The sequence below is a fragment of the Bombus terrestris genome, chromosome 3 (assembly GCF_910591885.1).
Source record: "Bombus terrestris chromosome 3, iyBomTerr1.2, whole genome shotgun sequence".
Classification (NCBI taxonomy): Eukaryota; Metazoa; Arthropoda; class Insecta; order Hymenoptera; family Apidae; genus Bombus; species Bombus terrestris.
The window spans coordinates 1331731-1348564 of NC_063271.1; the positions used below are offsets into that span (position 1 = coordinate 1331731).

General features: G+C 42.9%; 2 protein-coding genes across 8 annotated transcripts in view; one reads left to right on the forward strand and one right to left on the reverse strand.

Annotated features, from left to right (window-relative positions):
• LOC100647014 (homeobox protein extradenticle) overlaps positions 1-15018 on the reverse strand; it is a 41090-nt gene extending 26072 nt beyond the window's left edge. For 5 of the 7 annotated variants that reach the window (XM_012320799.3, XM_048404342.1, XM_012320798.3 and 2 more), the window contains exons 1-2: positions 13187-15017; positions 12466-12539 (exon numbers count right to left, since the gene is read on the reverse strand). In XM_012320799.3, the coding sequence (XP_012176189.1) occupies positions 12466-12539; positions 13187-13419 (307 nt within the window). In that variant the 5' untranslated portion in view covers positions 13420-15017. Of the gene's footprint in view, positions 1-12465; positions 12540-13186 lie in introns of all 7 variants that reach the window. The other 2 variants (XM_012320803.3, XM_012320800.3) reach the window with 2 other exon arrangements.
• Positions 15019-15271: 253 nt separating this feature from the next.
• LOC105667144 lies at positions 15272-16631 on the forward strand. Its single transcript, XM_048404343.1, has one exon. It carries the CDS (start codon positions 15583-15585, stop codon positions 16576-16578), a length of 996 nt encoding a protein of 331 aa, XP_048260300.1. The 5' UTR covers positions 15272-15582; the 3' UTR covers positions 16579-16631.
• The last annotated feature ends 203 nt before the right edge of the window (positions 16632-16834 follow it).

The window sequence follows — 16834 nt, forward strand, 5'->3', positions numbered from 1 at the left end:
CTACCGACTTCTATCGAAGGGTCACCAAAGCGTAATCTGCTTCCAACGATCAGAAATAGGAAACGAGGGAATAACTTCCGATAGCGATCGTGTAAGTACTCTTCGATAAATTTCGAATCGCCGCGAAACGAAACGAAGACCGTTCTCCTCCGATGACGTTTCCTTCGAAGAGACGGAGACAAAGAGAAAATTTATATTTTCGCGCCGATCTTTCCCAAGAAGAAGAGGAACTAAGGGTTTAATTAGATCGAATAGACGTCCGTCGATTGTAGTAGATACGCGTATCCACCCACAACTGGTTTCTGTCTCGATACCGAATCGTTCGCGACGTCCCATGAATTTCGCATTAAAATCTGCTCGTTTCTCCTAGAAGCGTATATTTGTTATTTCCTGGCTGGAAAAATCCTGCTGAGCCGCGGAGTATTTCCTTTCGAGTTCTCGTTCGGAGACCGGAGAAAGAGAGGGAGAGAATGTTTTCTCCGTCGTTCCTTTTTCAAAGGGTGGGGGCGAACAGCACATCGAGCAGAAGGAGAGAGAGGGCTAGCTGGCTGGTACGCGAGAGGAGGGCGAGAGGCGACAGGGGTAGACCGACGTTCCTGGGGGTGGAGGCGCAAGAGGCAACGTGGCGTATTGATCGAGTGGCTCTCGCGTCGACCACCACCGCTTTCGAGCCACCCGGTATAGGCGAGCGTCTGCGTTCGTGTTCCTAGACGAGGATTCGTGCGTGTGTCGCAACGTCGTTCAAATGCATGCTCGTGCACCACACTGTCGAGCTATTGTTTATGTAGCCACCATAGTCACAGGGTGATTCAAAAATTAGATTTTATCGGATCTCGATTCCCAGACATTTTCACGTACAGCGAGCAAAAGATGTTTGAATCGTACGCGTTGCGAATGTGAAATAACTTATCAACGAAATATATTTACGCTCTGCATCGTGTTTTTATTTGAACAAAGTCGACGATGATATCTTCGAGATTCCGTTTAATCACCGATACGATATCTGTTCTTGTTGTTAACGCATATTTAGTCCCTATCTTTATTCTCAATATCCAAGACGAAATAACCCTTTGGTATTTTAATTACGAAAGATCAACTCGAGAATCGCGACTCTGGCAAAACGTTATTCTGCGAGGCCCCCCATCAACTTCATTCCCAGTACAATCGATCGCGCCTTCGGGAATCGACGATACCTCTCTGAACGTATCTTTGACGTTTGTCAACTCCAGAATCAGCATATACGCTGCTGTATACACGGATATACGTGGATTCAGGCGCGTAACCGCGGTGCACCAAACTATACACCAGCGTGCTTCGTGTGGGGAGGACAAGAGGCAATGGTCAGAAAATAACTCAGTCGCGGCGTTCCCATGTACACGGCCGTACGTGTGCGTATCGAGGTTGCGAACGTTGAAAACACCATGATCTATGGTGTGTGCATCCTACGAATAACGCGGTGATACTTGGCCTGGAAAATCTGCGAAGCGCATTCGCACGATCGAGCAGAGTTTTGCAAATACATCGGCTCGCAAAGTCGCCTTAGCAACGGTGTAACGCGTTTCGATTTAAAGATTTTTAATTATCGAAAGAATCAGTCTCTAGCATTATGATACACGACATACAGAGCGAGGCTCAATTTTGTAATGGAAATGTTATTAGCGATAAAACGTTGACGTTGTAGCGTCTGTAAACTTTATTTGTCTGTAATCGGAGGATCGATTCTATCGAACAGATCGAACACTCTGCAGAGAGGGCTGGAATTTAACGTTGCGCGAAAGTTATCCTAATCGTTGAAAAATTCAAAGATGAATTCAACGAACCAGTTTAGATTCTAACGCATTTCGTTCATTCCCATACGCGTTCTCTCGTTAACTCGAGCAAATAGAGAAATCGGATTACACAGGCAGAACGGTGTGCACGATTTTTACGATAAGTTTTATAACTGGTAAAATCGTAAAATCTGAACTCTTCGGTAGGTTCTGAAATTTTCCACGTAGACGACCAGTATCTGTTTTCGCGGATGGACAGGATACGGAGACTTTGGCGTTTCATTTTCATGCCGGTGGCTCCCGTGGGCGTCATAAACGCACGCCTCGCGTCTGTGCATCACCATTGGAAAAACTACCCTCACCTTTTCGACTCTCGCACCGATTCGGTTTCCAACTAACGAGACGAAACCTCGCCTCTTACGCGTCAAACACCGAAGACCCACGCTAAACGTATCGATGATAAAAACTTTGCCCCGAGGGACAATCTCGTTATCCTCGCCATCTATAAACTATCGCGAAACTTTCCTCTCGAAACTCGTTTCATCCGGCAAGAATTAAAAAGCGACCAAAAGATTGTTGGCTACGAGAGCCCGTCTCGTAACTTTCGCTCAGTTACCAAAGCACATGACGGAAGACCGCTTGAAAAATGTTATCGTAAACGTACATTGTTAACGTTTTATGAAACAAGGTTGCTGGAGGCGGTACACGTCTCTCTTTGCGAATACTTTCCGATTATTGTACGAGTAGGAAGGAAAAACTCGGATAATACGGTCCTTCGTGGAAGCTCTAATGGAGCCATAGAGATCAGGCATGGCTTCTAGAGGGACTAGAGAGGGTAATCCGTCCCTGAGGAAGGGTGGACCGACGCCACTGTCGGCTCAGCTTCATCCCCGCCAGCCGTTCATCGAAGGGGAGGGCAAGGCGCTCGATATCAAATCGTCGAAAAACCATTGTGAAGGTATCGAGGTCGAAACCATTGCTACGAAATACGTTAATCCATGGAATCTCACAGCCGAACAATTTTTCAATTTACCTTGCCCATACCGATTAACCGCGATGGAAACGATAACCTTACCGTCGTTGGTCGGTAGCAACGATCAATTTAATTCTTATCCAATTACTTCCGAACGGTTACCTCGTTGAACAAACCTTTTGCAATTGCGGCCGAAAGGGGCGTGATTACGGCAAAGAGGAAAAATTCGCGTTCGTTGCGAGAAGCGCGTACAGCTACGATATTAAAAATTCGTGTGCTAAGCGAAAAGACGTAGACGAGGATACGTGTCTACACGCACGCAGGTAGAAGCGTCGCGCACGTAAACGCAACCCTCTTTTGCGGTTGCAGAGACATTTTTCTCGTGGCATCCCTGTACATGCATAATGCATGCAGCCAGGATGCCGCAGACTCTTTACGCGTCGAGAATTCGAAATCGTTCGTCGCGAAAATTCTCGCTGTGGGAGAGAGTTCCCGTTGACTCCTGTAACGACTGGCTTTGCCGTCGGATCAACGAAACAACGTATTCGTCGTATCTTTGAATTACCTACGAAACATACTTTTGATACAGATAATAAAACGAAATACATTGCCTTTGACTAAAATTACATGAAATTTTCTACGTTCACGATACTAACGTTCTTCGTCGTTTATCGAAGATTTGTACCGCGCTCGGCGCATTAACCGATATCAAATATTTTCACTTTCTTTTCGCGCAATTTTTATGGAACGTCTATCCTGGCAGATAAAATCAGTGTCTCCTACGATCCTACGTTATGCTATTGTGGTTTTCGCGCGTCGCGATACAAATAGAAAATCAGTCCCGATAGGAGCGAGGAATTAAAGCAGGGCCGTGATATGAGAACGGGGAGCCCCGTACGCTGGAAACGTCATATTCGCGGCTGCCGTTCCTGTACCAGACACACGGGACCTGTTGCTGTCGAGTTTACGGTGTTTTTACGAGCGACGTTACAGCCACCCCTGAGTACGGGGGCTGAACACACCCTCCCCGCAGAAACGATATCCCTCTTCTCATTGCTAGTACCTCTATGTGAAAGCTAGAACTGGAGAAAGGGAGGAATAGAAACCGAAACGACTATCCGTTTATCTCTTCCCTTACGACTTTCTCTCTCCTATTCGATCGAAACGAACGACTGGACGAATAATCACTCAGACGAATCCTCGCTCGACGATGAAGTCAAAATCGCGTGTTAATCAAAGATCGTGCGTAGATTACCAAATACGATACACAATATGCTTCGTATATGGTATATTCTTCGAGTCAACAGCGATATGCAAATTCCGGGGGTACTTTTAGCCTAAATTCGTCTGGTCTCGGGCGATTTGTCGAAGGAGATCAAACTCGCGAGCAATTGAGTCACGTCGACGCGACTCGACGCGACTCGACGGCACGAAATTTCGTTGCGACGGTCTTCTCAAGGCGAGAAAAGTCGAAGGGGAGAGATTCGGTGCGGCTGACTTCCGACGAGACAGTGCCGCGTATATGGAGGGTCGGTAGAAACAAGCGATAAGTTTAGCGAGAGTTGAGAAAGTTTCTGGTCGTTGCCGGCACTGGCTACGAAACTTTCCAACTACCGAGTTTTGTCTCGCGCAATTAGAAGTTCCCTGTATTATTCATAGCTAACGTTGCTCTTCCTCGTTCCACGGTTACTCCTCCTTCCTCTGTCTAAGCTTCTTCTTGCCGTTCCGCTTTCGCCCGATTCTCTTTCGGCATGGCAGCTCGGCACTGGATGTCCCGACCGCTTCTTCGTAACGCGCAAAACTCAAAGACAACCACGAAGAGGCGCAAGTCGCGCACGGTTCATGAATTTTAATGAAATCTCCGGCCAGAGATGGAAGCTCTTTCGTGTTTCTCCCTGTCCTCTCTTCTACACTCCTCTCTCTTTTTCTCTTTTATTCGCGCGAATACACGCGCGCCTGGTGGTGCTTTTCGTCCTGATCTATGCTCTTTACGTGCTGCTCGATATTCGCCGCAACATAGCGCCAGCCCGCCTCCTTTCGCAACTATTCCGCGAGCGTGCGGCTCACAAGCGAACTCGCGAGCTCGTATCCGCTTGTATTCCCATCTCGGGCATTAGTGGAATTCGAAGCATCGAAATTCTAATCGCATCCGCGAACCGCGTATTACCAAAACCTATCAGATATCCATAACGTTAACGAGATAACGTAGGCTCGGCTTACGTCGCAAAACAACCGCGAATATTCGAGAATTAGCGAACCGCAGCGCCAAATATTCTCGATAGGGCGACGGTGTGTGTCTCGGTATCTGGACGATAACTTGGAACGATTGGCTAAACGTCGTGTTCTCGTTCGATCGCACGCGAAACCTCGCAATAACACCGCTCGAACGTTGGCCGATCGATCGATTAATGAGAAAGTAACGTGCACGCGATAGAACGTAGTATTCTAGTCGCGCCGATGTTTCTCTCCTATACACGGTAGCAATTCATCCCGCGATAAAATTATCCTGATACGCTTTTCCAATGAAAGACGTACGACGTTTTGCTCAAGGACGAGCTGTCACTCTCTTGTCATCTTGCGCTGCGACGGAATTGAAATGGAATTAAATTAACGATAACAGTGGCGGCTGTATGTACGGCACGTAATAAAGTACGTGTACGAGCGCGCAGCCTCTACTTGTCGTGCTATAGACTAGAGTAGAAGCTCGGCATCGCGTGTCTTGGATTTTCTCCGCCGAAACAAGACACAATGATACTTATTTCATGTCGAGAAACACGCGGTTATTGTTATTCCCGAGGGTGGAATTCGCCCGTCACCTTGCGCGTCTAATCCCTCGAACTAGGCGTCGAGACGATGCAAGTGCACGATTCTGCTGCAACTACGAAGAAACCGACGACTTCTTTACAATACGCGTTATCCGAATCATTGAGGATTAATTAGAACGAGAACGAATCGGTAATGAGAAAATATGGTTAAAGGAGAAAAGACTGGAGAAAAGAAACCGGCGACCGGTAAAGAGAAACTGATTAGAATTCGAAGAACGAGAAGGCGACGAATCGAAGAAAAAAGGGCAAGGTTATATTCTATCGGGAACGAAAAGGGCCTAACGATCCACGGTACGAGCTTCTCTTCGCCCCATGCAATCTCCATAGAATTACCATACGATTAAGAGAATACCGACCTCCGGTGTACGTACACTGGAGCCAACATTAGCCCTTGAGAGTCTTCCAATTAGCCTCTCGAAAGATCGTTCGTCTCTTGTCTATATAGATCGCGCCAGAGTTACCGTAGAGGACATAAGATGTCGGATATATGCCAGCCAGATAATCAGGATACACCAGGATACGCCAGGATACGCCAGGATACGCCAGGATACAGGATAAGTGGCGTAAAAAGCCAGATGCCAACGCGAAAAGTCGTATTTTTTATAAGAACGAATACGACTTACCTCCGATTGTCTTTTTACATCGTTGTAAGCGTTACAACGTACGTACACGTACAAGTATATCCACGATACGAAGAAATCGAAGGTACGGTCGCTATGGTTGTCGGATTGTCTTATCGAAAAAGGTGAGTCGTAAAGGGGCGTGCTATACCCTTTGGATTAATAATCACCGACAATAGCCAGAATTGCGTACCTAGTGAAAACGCGTGTGGGCCAGGGTGACGTGCACACGCAGGCGCGTGTAAAACACGTGAGAGCACGTACACGCGAGCAGAAAGGAGTATATTGCGTGGCGGACATGGCGGTACTCCCGGTGTGTTCTCCTTCTTTCTTTCCCCGTCTTTCTCTCTGTCTTTCGGTTTACGAGCTTATTTTACTGGATTTTTATGATATAACGTACCCGCACCTAGCTCGAGCCCGAAGTTTATAGGTTTGCGAGATTTTATCGTGGCGTAACGTATGGTTTGTTAAATCGACCCCCTGCGCAACACACGCGTGCCCGCCGATTCATATACAAGCACACTCGGAACACGCACGATGAATTCCGCAAAGGGGCCTCTCGCTGGTAGATATTTATCGCGCGGTACGACGACCCAAGTGGATCGCTTGTTTATTTTTCCAAACCCTTTCGCGTTTTTCGTTTTCCGGCTCGAACGCCAGAACTCTCTAGAACTCTACGACCTCTACGTCGTGCTGAAAATCATCGGACGAAGCTTACGATTAGCAAGGGAAACTTGCGAATAACGATACGTCGATAGCGGAGTTACCGCTTCCTAACGTTTTGCTTGGACGCGATAAAACCGAGTAGTATCGAGTAATTATACCGCGAATTACGTGCCCGTATATTGCCGCGCGAATACTTTTACGCGCTGGCACAATGCGTTAATTGTACATTCAACGACGTATTGCGAGATCGGGATCGCTATCGATCGGATTGCAAAAGGGTGAAGGGAGATACTTTTGCGAGGGCGATGACCATAACGACGACTTCCGGTCAGTAACTCCGCGCAATTAAAGCGACTTAAGTGCAATTCCGTTAACGGGACAGCCAGTGTAACTGTCGTGTACGACTTGACAGCACAATGCCTATTCGCTCTCTTGGATTTTCTTTTGTTCTCTCGGTATCATTACTTGCGTGTACGCGACTCGCTACGTGTCTTCCTCCTACTTTTTCCATCGCGTTTCCCAACGAAATCCAAGCTCACGTACTCGAATCCGTGACGTTTAGCTCGTAAGCGAACATATGGTTGCTCCAAAAATACCAACGATGCAAGGTTATCTCGGAGCCGCGGGTATTTTTGGATTTTCCCTCTTCACCGATGTTCCACTTGTTTTCCGAACAAAAACGTCTGCGTCAAGCCTCGTTAACAAATACGCGTGTATCTTATCTACGACCAAGCATTACGGTAACATTATTGCTTGATAATGCAATAAGCTTTTATCTTCGCCTATAAATATGCGACGTAGTGCAGCGCGAGTAAATGTTTCGTGCAATTTCCTGCATTTACGACCTGTGCCCGAATACTTTCTTTCCTTTTGTTTAACGTACTTCTTTTTCGAGCAAACTGATTATCGCTTAACGAGCCTGCCGATTACGAAACAATCGCTAATTGCAAGTTTAACCTTAAAATCACAATAGCTTCGCTTTCGCTTATACCTGACCTGAAACTGCAATGTAACAAATTTCTCCGATTCTTCGAACAAAGAGAAGCATCGAACAAATACGAAGGCTTTCCCCGTAGCAACAGGAACCATCGCAAACCGTCTTGATAATAAGTAAAAGCTCTCGCCTCGACGTTCATGAGTAAATATACCGAAGCTCGGTGCAACCTTAAAAACTTTTCGTAATAAATCAGTGCACAATACGACAGGCTGGAATCGGACAAATCTCGTTAGTCGAGTCGAAGAAGTTTGTGCCCGAGAGAAAGAGAGAAAGAGAGAAAGAGAGAAAGGGAGAAAGGGAGTGCGAGAGCGAGAGAGCGAGAGAGCAGAAAGGCCGGTTCACCTTGGTTGCTGGAGCCCATCTGCATGCGGGGACTGCGGATGAAGAAGAGGGAGAAGAAAAGGACAAACGAAAGAGAAGAGGAGAAGGAAGAAGAAGAAAAGGAAATCGAAGCTAGGGGAACGACATTCCAACCGGGGTCGGGATGAGAAGCGTCATCTCTTGGAAAACCGACGCTATCTTTCTATATTTCGCCAACTATGGGACCAACGACCAAATCTCGTCGATCGAAACACGACCGATTCTGCCGATTTATTTAGTTCTTCCGCGAGATAATCGATACCTCCATACGTTTTCGAGCAGACAGAAAAATCCGAACGAAACGGACGATGAAACTAATTAGAGAGTCTGTCTGTTCCGCTCGCCGGAAAATTTCTCCGTTCGAATTACAAAACGGATTGCGATCGGATAACAGAAATCGCGCAAACGCGGGAATATTTTAATCCCGATCCGCGATATAACTTCCGTAAATCAGATTACAGGGAATAACGCGTTAAATCATAATGTACGACGCATATTACGTCAAACGAGTAAATTACGTACTATTATTAATTCTTCAAATGCGATGCTTCATTTAGCGGCTGTCTCTGTGACGAAGAACATTACGAATCGTTAATACGAACGTTGATAATCGTAATAGATCGCAACCGTATCGGGATCGAAGAGATCTCATCTTATCTTGGGAAACTTGGAATAAATCTTTCGGCAAATACGGTAGCCGGAAGATTACGAGAATTTTTAGCAGATACACGAGCGTAATAAAGGGAAAAGTGCAAATACAACAAATTTTCGTGCGTAAGAGAAAAAGAGTACTACGCTTAAATCACCATAGCATAGCGTGTAGAATCGCGTGAGACAAACAAATACGCGGAACGTTGCGCAAGCCTTAATTAAAGTGCGCGCTGTCTAATTAACGTACAACATACAGTTTACTCTTATCAGAACACGATGTTCATTAGGAAAATTGTAGAGTGGCCCGTTAAATTACTTTTCGAACCTATCGATAGAATTGAATACGCGTATTGCCAGAGTGTAAGCTTCGCTTGTATCGCGTTAAGAAGTTAACAATTGAACGACTATCTTTTACCATTAAACCGTTCATATGTACGTAAAGGAATGTCTTTATTCGTAGAGAGGAGATTCGCGACCACCGATGAGAAAACTTGAAGACAACTGAGAATTCCTGAAAATTTACACAGTTTCGTCGATCGCAGAGACGTATAATAAGTATTTTGCAGGAACAGTGGCACTCTGGCCCAAAGGTACTCTTGCGAAAACACTTAAACCATGGCTGTGTGAAATAAAACCGAATTACTACTGGAAAGCGTCCAAATTGAATATGGATTTTTAATTGTTACGAGAGAACGCGACCGCGACAGCGTCGTTTCAGAAATACGGAGAATCGAGAGTAACGCGGTGCCGCGCTTCGATGCGACGCAGTCTCCGTGTCGGTTTAATTAAATGACGATAAATCGAAAGAGATAGGGAAAGAGTTGACAGCGAGACAGGGGTGGTAGAGAGAGGCAGAGCTGCATAACCGATTGCAGTCAAGTTGTATTTCCAAACTCGCGTACGTTACGCGCGCTGACAAACAATAAATAAAGTTGACCGCCAATCGGACAACCAAGCTAGCAATCGATAGCGACCGGTCTTTGATTAATTACACGACCACACGCGACGTTCGTAGGAATTAACTATTTGCTATTTTGAAATTTAGCCCGATATAATAGGACGTAGGTAGAATGATTTGTCGTCCAGATTCATCGTTCACATTTCATTTTACGCGATACCTTCGTTCCAATCGTATTACAAATTTGACAAAAGAGTGGAAGTATTTTTTAAAAGGACTTTGCCCTCTCAAAATTACTGTATCTCTCGCGTTGAATTCACGTCGATAGCGGCGAGAATATTTTTAGGTGGCAACGGTATGTGGCATCGACGATTATACCACCGCTGTGAGCAACTATCCGAAGAAAAGATCTCTGAACGTCGAAGAAGAAGAAAAAACGGATTAGAGGTTGGTAGAAAGACAGGTTCGAGAAATCCCGCGGATTTTCAGCTCCCTCCCCTGTTTCCCCCTCCACTCTGTATCTTTCTCTTTCTCTTTTTCTTTCTGCTACCCTTCGGGATCTTCGTACGCCCCATGGGAAATCGGCCTAAACGGAGTCGTCCAAAACAGGTTTTCAAAGATCTCCACGTTTCGAAGAATAGCTATTTCGGATGACCGTGACAAATCGTTACTACGAGACTAAAGCAACAAAACTATGAGTCACGATACCAGATATTCAAATAAACATAAACCATAAAAAATAATATAGTCCATTCTCAGCAGGTCAAAGAGAGAGAGAGAGAGAGAGAAGCCAAGCGTTTGCAGTAGCTGAAAGATAGGGGAAAGATCGAATCGGTCGGCGACTACAATAACAATCGAATGTAACATTGGTAATGTCGGTACAAGCTGGTACGACGTTTATCAGTTGTGGATAAAAGAGTGAGAGAAAAAATATCGAATGGGGAGAAATCTGAGTTGGTACGGTCCTGATCCGAAGTTATCCGAGCTCCGCGAGAGAGCCGATTATATTAAATGGCTGGTAAAACGGTCTGCTTAACATAGCGTTTATCTGCTCCTCTTGGTTTTAGTACTTTTTCACTGCCTCGTCAGCCATTGCCCATAAACTCTACTACAAGCCTTGCCTCTTTTTCTCTCTTCATCCCCTGTCGCTCGCTCTCCGCTACCCCGTACATTTTTCTCTGTACCTTCGTCTGACCTACGCGTACATGCGCAACCATGTGTCTGCGCGAGAACACGCGTGTATACTTAGCAAGACTCATAAAGAATATAGAACCATTAAAACGACTCATCCTCTTGAGTGTGCTCATCATACTTTGACGCCTTTTTTGTTTACATAAATCCTCTTTACGCTCTCGACTCTGTTTCACGTTTTATATCAGCCATCGAAAGAGTTCTTTCACGAATGTAATTAAGAATGGCTATTGAAGCCTGGCCGAAAGTTTTGCCGAACGTTTTTCTAGACAACTGTACTGCTACTACGGGATAATCGCGTAGAACGTAACGTTTGATTCCTATGTCAAAGAAAACATTTGTAAAAAATGCAAACGGCCGATACGTAATCAATAATTACCACAACCTTGAATATTTATTCATGCACCTACAATGCGAAAGAAACATACGTGGCGTCCGTTTCTTCCTCGACGAACGGAACCACGATCCAACGATTTCTACTTCTTCAAATGTTAGGAATAAATCGAGAGATAACCAACCCTGCAGAAATATGATCAACGACCACGTGCTTTTTAACCTATAAAACGGGCATCGTTTCGCAACGAAGAGCAGCATGCCTTTTCCCAATCTTATCAAAGAAACGTATATAACGGGCGCCGTACGTGGAATGTCGTCGATGTCCAACCCTCCACCAGCACAATACCACCCTCGCCGCGAGAAAGAAGAAAACTAGCGAGCCGCTCGAAAAAAAGAGAAACGAGAGAGAAAAATAGAAAAAGAGACAGTATAGAGATATACACATATACTTACAGCGGAACGACGTGAAAGAGGGTGGCTTAGCATGAGGGGCGTGGTGGCCCCACCACCCCCATCAAACGACCAGGCAGAAACTACTTTTGGGGTAGCCGACCCACACACCTCCTTTCTCCAATCCATCCCTCCCCCTCGGTTCCTTCCCATCCCCCGAAGCAGTTCGAGCCAAGCCAGCCACCCCTCGCACCCCAAAAATAATTGCACGTTTCGTGGTCTCTTGATCCGCGCGTAAAAGTAATCCAAACATCGCATAAAAATTATGTTTACGAGTTTCGAATGGGCGCAGGGGTCGACCCTGCAGGGTAGACGACACTGCACTGCACGCCGAAAACATATCAACAGTCTCTCTCCTCTCGCCTAGATAGGGATCTCTTTCTAGGAATTTCTCGGATTGTTTAGAACTCGCATGTGAACCACAGGAGCGACCGCGCGAGTTACGAGGTGATCTTCCGCACTTTTATGGAGTGTTCTCTTATCTTAGTGGCGTACATTTAATCGGAAATTGTTTACCGCGATTTTCGATATACTAATTACTAATATTAGTAATTACTAATATAGAACCGGATTTTCTTGTATTATTTAAAACTACCTGCGAGAGTAACAATAACAGTAATCTTTAAGGTTTATTGGTAAAGCAATATTTATCAACGTTATTTTCTTCCTTGCAAGAAACTAGATCAATTAACAACAACGACAATAAAGATAATAGATAGTAAAACTCACCTGTTTTCTCTTTGATTTCACACAGGACCGAAAACAAGGCTGGCTTCATTCTGTGACAGTTTAATGTATGTTTTCTGAAAAAAAGAATATAAATTATTAATTGCGTGATATAAATTAAATATCGAGTAATTGGCAAAAAATTTATATTGTGCGATATCATTCATTATAAAGAAATACGAGTCTAAAATTAATATAACATTACGTATGCGTGACATAGTTGAACATAATAGTATAAACATTTTGGTAAACTTGTATAATCGTGCAAGTACCAATAGTGCGAAGATAACCGTCTTATCGCGTATTCGGACGCCTATATATAACTTACTGTTGTAGCTTGTCATTACCAGTATATCTACTATATTCGTTACTTAACAGTTTGTACTTAACAGTTACCAAGCTATAAAATGATAAAAAGACATCATAAGAATAATATTTACTCTCTTCGACCGAAATCCTAACATAAAACATTATAAAGCGATGAACATAACCTGCATTTATCGTTATTTGATACGTTTATTACATGCTTTAACAGCTAATAAAAAGATTCCAGAGTAATTGATTTCAATGTAATGTTATAAAGAAACCATTTAAAAAATAAAAGAAGCGTGTCAAATAAGTAAATGAAATACTGCGAGAAAATTGATGAAAGAATTATTAAAGTAATGATGCATCTTAGAAGTATTAAAAAATGGCGGCTGATCGGATCACGAATGGGACCAACCTCGCTTGCGCCTCGTCCAAGCTTTGATCAGTGATGTTCATAATTTGTTGGAGAATTTCACTGATGTCCTGTTTTCTAGCCTCGACGGCTTGATCCGGACCTTGTGTCGCAGTTCCATCCACAGGCCCCATACTACCGTATCCAGTAGTATTTTGGGCCCCTTGACCCTGGTTTCCTCCCATCAAACCAACACCTGATCCGCCGTGTTGCAGCATCCTGCCAGTTTCATCCATCAACCGTAGACTGTAGCACTAAGAATATTATTCGCCTCTTTCCGTCTTTTTCTCTCTTTTTTCTTTTTCTCTTCCCTGTAGCAAGAGTAAATTTCGTTCACACAACACTCGCGGATGTAAGTATATCGTATACCAGGTGTCGCAGAAAAACACGACTGTACAAACAACCGTCCCGCTCTTTCACTTTATGACGACTCCTGTATCTCGAGGAAAATATGTTTCACGCACGTGCTCTATCTCTCTCTCTCACACTCGTGCGACACTTCATATGGAAGCCCGAGCAGGCATGCACTTGCAAAAATAGAATTTTTCATGAATAATGTACCAAATTTCTTGAGAATACGAAGAAATCTATGAGAATGATAGATCCCCGTAATGCGCCGTACGGTTGGCTTAGAGGTTATGCCGCCGTGGCCTTTGTCTCTTACGTATCGTTTGGCGTTTTAACTTGTTCTTGCTCCTCTTTCCCGGTCGCTCTATTGCTCTTTCTCTTTTTCTCTCTTGGTTATTCGTCCGCTTGCTCGCTCTTTCGCTTTTCTTTTTTCTCTTTTCTTGCTGTATCTATCCTTCTCTTTCGATGCCCTTCGGTATCCTTTTTACTTCTATTCCCCCTCTCTCTCTCTCTCTCTCTCTATCTCTCTCTCTTCGTTTCTTTTCTCACTAATATATATTTCCTTGCTGATTCAAGAACATTCACGTTGCGTCTAGTAATCGGTTTCTAATTTGCTATACACACTACAGAGATGATGAAAATGGTGCCTTCGGCAGCTTTAAACTTGACGGATTGTCGGATTTTACGTATACGCGGTTATGTCGACGGTCGGCGTCGCGCCCGGTCCGCACTCTCCTTTCACTCGTTCTTTCCTCTGCTCAGTAAGGATACTCGTACAAGCTGAGGAAAATCGGCGTTCTTCGAGCCATCCGCGCACGGACGTCACACACCAACTCTCCGCCTTACAAGGCAACGCGCGGACCGACCGTTTCTGTCGCTCTTTTCACTCTTCTCGGCCGCGAGCGACTGCTACGCTCCTGAAGCACGCGCGTGTTCGTGCGTTGGTGTGTGCACCGAGCCTTGGTGTGCGTACGTGCATGCGCCAATCGGCGGCCATAATAGCCGCCTCGACCAATCAGAATGGCTGATTCATTTCCTTCTTTCTTCGTTTAAAGCAGTTCATTCGCTCGCTCTCCCATGTTATTGTCCGCGTGCGCATCCACTCTATTTATGATGCGATTTCGCCGCTTCTCCTAATCCCGTTCCCTTAACCTGTATCCGTCAACTTCGAATTTTCCCCAAATTACATAAAGCCACCTCGAAACTGATCCTTCCAGACACTATTTGTTACATCGGAGATAGAAGCTTTCATAAAACAACCTCCTTTACCTTGTATTCCAGGAGGCGCAAACTCCGCCCATTCCTTCAATTTCTTTTCTTTTTTTTTCTGATCACCACTAATGCTCAATCCTAAACGTTTGCGCCATTATTATGTAAAGTTTGACCAAAAAGATTGAACAAAACCAAATATTTGATGGTACTTTTGCCTTGTTGAATGCCGTATAAATAAAACGAAGGTACCTACTTCGTATACTTGGAAAATGTAAATTACGAGGACGGCGTGCGCAAGTCCATCGTACAACATGGCTACATAATCAGCCATTTTTATAACGCGGGAAAACTCGAATGTTCAATTATAATATTTATTTAACGACGGTGAATTAAATTATTTTAAACTGAATATTAGGATGTAAAAGACAAACGTTTCATAATATTATTTGATAAATACATCTAAACACATCAATGTGTATGATTTATTATCTTAACGTTTGAACATATTACATGCTGTTTGTAACGGACATTCTAGCTACATATATTTAGCACTTTTTCCCCCAAGTTTATAAGTTACTCGATATTTCGAATTTCAAGGCTTATAAACGATACGATTGCTTTATTATATTGTGATATATTGATTTATTGGTATTGAAGTGACTTTATTCATTGACACTGATAACATATATTAAGGACTAAAGCAGTTCATTCACATTTATAAACTCTAACGATAAGAAGCGTGTGTTGGCCAACAAAAAATAGGTTACACGTTTAAATATATTATACTTCATTAATTAAAAATTGCTAATTGATTGATTTAAACCATATTTTACATAAATATGGATCATGAAAAGTATTACGACAGAAAATCAGATGGAAGCTATGTTGTACATTTTCTTAATAAAAAAGGATTAAATTTGCAAGAGGTTAATGAAAGGTTTTCTGCTTTTGGCAAAGTTTTATCTGTGGATGATCACGGAAAAGCTAATGCATTATGTTTTATAAGATATGAAACAGTTGAAGATGCGATAAAATGCATTGACGGCTTTAAAAATAACAAATCTATCAAGATTTTGCCACATGTACATAAAGTAAATAATACTAATGGGAAGCGTTTGAGCCGTATCAATACTAGAGGCAAGATATTGCAAAGTAAAAAAAAAAGATCATCTAATCAAGATTCTTCTAGACATTGCTTTGAGAAAAGTAATCTCAATAATAATTTCTCACTAACAAAACAGTTTCAAGACACAGAAACAGACTGCCATTCTAGTTCAAATATATTAAAATCATTATCTAACAATAGCAACTTTAAGAATGATAAAGTAGATGATAAAGACAGCGTTGACCGTGCTTCTCCTAAACAAATATCATCTTCAAAACATATTTCAAGATTTATAGACCTACAGAAAATTATATCAAATAGTTTAATTTCATCAGGAGTTACTAATGGAAATGTAAAAGAATCAAAAAAAATATTTGATGAAACAGAGATTCCAGCTTTGATGCCTATTGATCAAAAATATAGGGTACAAAATGATAAAGTCGTTCCATCATCCACAAAAATTATTCCAGCAAAAGAAGTAATCATAGCTAATATCAATCCAAGTTTAAGTATACATTATATATTACATCTTTTTAACAAGTTTAATCCTATAGCAGCATCATCTATGATGCTAATACCAAAAACTGATATATCATACTGTTATGTTTATTATGAAACATATAATGAAGCATATGCTTCTATGAAAGAATTTGACATGTATCATTTACATGGAAGGAAGCTGATTGTTTTAACAACAGAAGAACTGATGAAAGAGATCTCTTTGTTATAAATATATTAATACTATTGTGCATATATTATACAATAAAGTAAATATGAATGAAACCTTCCACTTTGACACTTTATTTTCCTTTTTTATTGGTTTCTATTTAATAAATATAGTAAAGTTTTAAAATGTAAATATATAAATATTATCTATTATTAACGGTTACTACCAGCGTTTCTTGTAGTATGATACGAATTTTTAAAAAATGTGGAAATAAAAAGAATTCCAGTGTTCATGAGTTTGCGCGTTAGGCTGCAATTTC